The sequence below is a fragment of the Lucilia sericata genome, unplaced genomic scaffold, assembly GCF_015586225.1.
Source record: "Lucilia sericata isolate MDLA Ls3-8-SP2 unplaced genomic scaffold, ASM1558622v1 Contig000079F_arrow, whole genome shotgun sequence".
NCBI classification, from domain to species: Eukaryota; Metazoa; Arthropoda; class Insecta; order Diptera; family Calliphoridae; genus Lucilia; species Lucilia sericata.
In genome coordinates this window covers 815179-821178 of record NW_023994112.1, presented here as the reverse complement: position 1 = coordinate 821178, position 6000 = coordinate 815179, and the positions used below count along the sequence as shown (strand labels likewise).

The 6000-nt window shown below is 29.6% G+C and overlaps 1 protein-coding gene across 1 annotated transcript in view; it reads right to left on the bottom strand.

Annotated features, from left to right (window-relative positions):
* Positions 1–1950: 1950 nt before the first annotated feature.
* LOC119616547 (uncharacterized protein DDB_G0271670-like) overlaps positions 1951–6000 on the bottom strand; it is a gene marked incomplete at its 3' end in the record, with an annotated part of 36940 nt that continues 32890 nt past the window's right edge. The window contains exon 3 of the mRNA XM_037972963.1: positions 1951–2516. Coding sequence (XP_037828891.1) covers positions 1951–2516 — 566 coding nt within the window. The remainder of the gene's footprint in view (positions 2517–6000) is intronic.

Genomic DNA, 6000 nt, shown 5'->3' with positions numbered 1-6000 from the left:
GTGTAAGTGTTTCAAGTTGTAGATGTGTGAATATATTATCATCCACCACTTCCCATCGGTGCCAACCACTGATACCAACAGCAACGGTTCAAACAAAAAACATACATACATGAGTACCAAAAACAATATGATGGATGGATGAGTGAACTTGGAAACATTTGTTTAGAAATCACTTGAAAATATGTATAAGTGTTTGTGAGTGTGTGTGTGTCTGTTTAGGTGTAACTTTTCAAAACAAGAAAAAGAAAAACATAACTAGAGTGTTAAACATGCTGCATTTATTTTCTTTGTTAAACAGGGGAATTTTCAATTTTTTTAGAGCTTCTTAATTGAAGGCTTAAGTTAAAGATTAAAAAATCAAACAAATTCAATGGGAATTTTGAAAGGTCTTCTTATTGTAAGGAATATACATACATTATTAAATCGATTACGAAAGTCAAAAAGTCATTGCAAGTTTTTTAAAGCTAAAAAAGCAGATTTTTTGTAGAAAATTTAAATTTTTACCGAGAAATGTGATTTAGACTTATAAATACGATTTTGAATTCTGTAAATGGTTATGAATTTGTGTTAAGAACAGTGTATGTGCAATAAAGAAAGCTTCCCTATATTGTAAACCTTTAATATTTTCTATACACGCAACATTCCAATCCACAATCCACTTAATGGCTTCGCGGTTCCTTAATTTAAATTAAATGTAATTTTATGCAATAATTCTTTAATAAAATTTAAAAATAGCTTCAAGATCTAATATACAAAAAACTGTACACTATAGCTTTCGTACGGAAGCTTTCTTGTTGAGATTAACTTTCCTATAGAGGAAAGCATTAACTAAATTTTAAGCTTGTTTATAAAGAGACCATTCGATAAAGCTTTAAGCTTTTCGAATTTGAAGTTTTCCCTTTAATGTTTTCTATATACACAACCTTTTAGATAAAGCTTTAAGATTTATGCTATTTATGATAATATTTCGCTTTCTTGTTGAGGAAACTTTTCGCTAAAACTTTCCTATAAAGGAAAGCATTCACTAAAACTTTAAACTTAGATATTAAGACATCATTCGATAAATCTTTATACTTTTCGTATGTAGGAAACCTTTCACGTAAGCTTAAGGAAACTTATTATTAAAGCATTAAGCTTTCCATAGAAGGAAGTTGAATTCCGAAGGTATCTGGGGTCTTTAGAAAATTCATTTTAAAAAGCATATAGACAGACGGACATAGTTTAATGCAAAAAAAAATTATGCAAAGAAAAACCACTATCAATCCACTATTATCCTAAATATGTATCTGAAATAAAAATTTTACTTCGTGCTAACAAATAAATCAAATTACTGTTCAAGATTCTATTCATTAATTTTCAAAGTTTTCCTAAATCATTAATACAACAAACTTTTATTATGACACATTTAAACGAAACAGAAAAAAACCCAAACCTCACCCTTTCAAAATAAATGTTCATTATTGTATTTATATTAAACTATTTCCGGGAAATGCCCCACCCAACACACACTTAAATAAACAGAATTCTTAAATACATACATATGTACGTCAACGTTTTCTAAACTATTGTCATTTGAATGCCGGTCAACAAACAACATGGAAACGTTTCCATATTTGTCCAACTAATTAATCATATAGGCGGACATATTGCTTCACAGCTACAAAACATTGTTTTGTTGTTGGTTTTTAGGTGTATAAATAACAGTAAATGGTAAATGTTTTCCCTTTTGAAATTAATTACAGCAATCAAAAACTGATTTAAACCAATGACTCTTAACAATTGTTAAAAGGAAACACATATGTATGTGTGTGTGTGTGAATGAATGAATAGGTTTAGATATAGAGTGTTGGCATATACAAAATGAATGTTAGAAATTAATAGTTCATTAGGGAATTAGAAACATATTTCAGATTATTATAGTGGCAAAAGGTGTGTCATAAAGATACTTACAGTTTTATTGCCTAGATTTTTAACACGACAATTTAAATACGCTGTCTTGCCCAACAAAGCGGTGACATTCTTTGAAGCAGCCTTATCGAAATAGGGACCATTTTGTTGGGTCTCCTGCAGTTCTATGGAATTGCGTTGTGAGCTGGATGTTTTGTGAGAACTACTGCTAACACCACTCGAGCTGGAACTGGAGCTAGAGCTGGTGGTGTGAGTGGATGTAGTGGTGGCATAACCACTGCCACCATTAGCAGCTGTTGAGCTGGTACTGGTTGATGTGCTGGTGGTTAGACTCGTTGTGGTTTTTTGTGATGTGCTTAAAGTGCCCAAACCAATATTTTTGTTATTATTGTTGACATTGGTATTTCCGTTGCTTATATTATTGGCATTACTATGGCTGACAGCATTTCCGTTTCCGCTGCTGCTACTTAAGCTACCACCACCAGCATTAACACTGCCCCCCGCACTACTGCTGCCTATTTCATTGAATATGGCATTTGCATTATTGTTATTGTTGTTGATGCTATTTGTATCTTTGGGTTTGAAGGATTCCCTTTGAGCGGCTAAAGCTAAACGTAAAGAAAATATAAACAATTTTTTATTAAAGATTGATTTGAATTTCAGATTAACAAATTTATTAAAACTAATGTCAAAGGACGTCCTTTTTTCTTTTTTGTTGGTTTTTTTATTGTCTGCCTTATAAACAAAAATGTTATTGTGTGTGTTTGCTACACGTGTTGGAAATTCTTACTTTATCTATCTTCTGCCAACATGTTAAACTCAGCCGTCAGATTATCCCCTGATAGGTATGCTTTAGATAATTCATACTGTGTATAAAACAACCTTAAGGCTATATATACCAAGAAGCGCTATAGACAACAAACAATCATTTGTTATTTTTTTCTTTTCTTTGAACCCAACCAATCCCTATTATTCATTTCTACTTATAACACACACTCTTCATCATTCTCTTACGTAGTTACTCTCAGCATGCTGAGTTGTTGTTACAGACGCAAAAATAGCAAAAATTGTTTTTCTCGGACAATTTAATACACTTGCACATAGGTTATGACCAAAAAAAAAAAGAAAGATTAATTTTTTACCATTAAATTTATTAGAAATATTTATTTGCTACAGCTGCCTTTTGACTTTAATTGTACTCATCAAAAGTTCAAAGAAAGTTGTTAGATTTTGGCAAAAAACTAATTATTTTTATACAAAATTGTGTAAACAAATAAATTTTGTATGGTCTGGAAATTAAAGCTTAATTTCTTATTTTTTAGGGCCTTATTCATAACAATTTATCAAAGGTTTATAAGACAATTTTTCATAGAAAATTTGTTCAATAAACCTTTGATAAATTCTTTGGAATAAGGCAGTTAGTATAAAACTTTTAGTTAAAGAAGAATGTGTTTTTTTAGTAATGTTAAGGGTCCTAATTTGACCTTAAAATCAATGTCATAAACTTTTTTATTTTTAGCAATTAAGTAGCTTACACACACATGTTTGCATGCAAATTTAAAACACAATAAAAATAATTTGCATACTTTTGGGGTTTTAATTGGTTTTTTGTTTTCAAAATTTTAATTTATAAATTTTCAACCCTTAAAAAGTGCTCGATTAATTTTTAATTATTTGTACTTTATTTTAGTTGTTAAAACTTAATGTTATTAAAGTTTCTTTTTTTGAATTGTGCAATTTTATAAAAGTTTTAGTACATACATACTTAATAATGGCTTAATTCGGTAAGAGTAATAATAATTATATTGTAAAATATTAGAGAATAGTATACAGGCGAGTGAGCAGATAACAGTTTATAGTTGAGAGAATAGAGAACAATCTTTAGGTGAGAGAGAGAATTATATATTATCAAGAAATAAGGGAGAGATACTATAGGTAGCTATATAGTTAAGGTGCTTTTTATCAAATTATAGTCGAGAGACTACAGATCAAACTATAGTCGAGAGATAAAGGGCAATCTTTAATGACAAATTATAGTCTACAAATCTGACTATAGATCATACTATGGTCAAGAGACTATAAATTAGTCTATAAATCTCAGATCAGTTTATAGTCAGTCTACTGTGGAGAGGAGAGAACTTTAGATCAGTATACTCTCGAGAGATCAATATATTGTCTATATCACTCTATTGCCAAGAGACTATTGATCAATACATTCTAGATAGACTATAGATCAATATATAGAAGAGATCAGTTTATAGTCATGAGAGGTCTGTAGACAACCATAGATCAAATTATAATATTGATCTATATTCGAAAGACTACAGATCAAATAATAGTCGAGAGAGTATAGAGGCTTTATAACAGTCTATATTGGAAATACTACAGTTCAAATAATAGTCGTGAGAGTATAGATCAATCTATAGTTCAGACACTATAGATTAGTCGAGATACTAAAGATCTGTCGAGATATTAGAGATCAGTCTATAATCGAGAATCAACTATGGATCAAACTATAATCGAGGAGCGATAGATCAGTCCATTGTCGAAAGACTATAGTTCAAATAACAGTCGAGAGAGTATAGATCAATTTGTACTCAAGATATTATAGATCAGTCTATAGTCGAAAGATGACTGTAGATCAGTCTAAAGTCGAGAGATCAAACTGTAATCGAGAGACTTTATATCAGCCTATTGTCGAAGAGAGTTCATATCAATCTATAGTCAAGATATTACAGATCAGTCTATAGTCGAAAGATGACTGTACATCAGTCTATAATCGAGATATCAAACTATAATCGAGAGGCTTTATTTAAGGTTATAATCGAAGACAACATATTAAACAATATATAGTCTAGAGACTATAGGTTGGACAAAAATCTATAGATCATTCTATAATCAAGTGACTACAAATCAATCAAGATGATTTAAATCAGTCTATGGTAGGGACACAACCGAACAGTTTATAGTCGAGAGAGTATAGACAATATATATATAAGTCGAAATACTGAGAATCAGTCTGTAGTCCAGAGACGACAATATATACATGTAGGTACATAGTTAAGAGAGATCAAGACGCTATAGATAAGTCTATAGTTAAGAGAGTAGAGATTAGTCTATAGTTGAGATTGGAGATCGGTGAGATATTATGAAACAATCGATAGTTGACTGACTATAAAATAGTCTACCATACATGGGGGTAATGATTACACAAAGTAATTCATTACATGATCAATTACAATTATTTGTAATGTGTAATTGAGTAATAACCAACTACAATTGCTTGTAATTGTAATTGAAGTTTTGCAATTACAATTACTTGTAATATGTAATTGACCAATAACCAATTCCAATTACTTGTAATTAAAGTTTCCAATTATAATTAATTGTAATTAAGGTATTACTAATTACAAATTACATGTAATTATAAGGAACAAAATTCACAATTACAAGTAATTATAATTGGAAATTTATCAATTACAAATACAAGTAATTGTAATTGGCAAAATTTCAATTACCATTATAAGTAATAGTAATTGTCAACATTTCAATTGCAATTACAAATAATTGTAATTGGCAAAACTTAAATTACTTCAAATGCAATTGTACTTGAAATAAAGTCATTCCCCCCCCCAGGCCTGTGGTCTACAATCGAGGACTTGTAAAACTACCTACCAAGAGACTATAGAACAGTCTATAGTCAAGACAAATATTATTATAAAGAATCCATAAATCTATAATTAGCCATATAAAACTGACAAAAGATAATGTTAAGCTATAACAAACTTTAAAAGCTTTTACATTTATGATATTTACAAAAGAGTAAACATAAAAAAGCTTTATTTATACTTTGAATTCCTAATTTAAACATCATAAAATAACATTATACACTGAAAATAAACTAAAATAAAAAAACATCCGTTTTTTTCTCCTCTTCCTCAAAGATTATAAACGAATAAATTGTTTATATTTTAAATGAATTGTTTATATTACCCAATGATAACAACTACAACAACAGCAAGAGCAATACATTGTACTATTGTTTATTTAGTTGTGTACACAGTGTATATGTATTTTTCCCAGTGTATATTT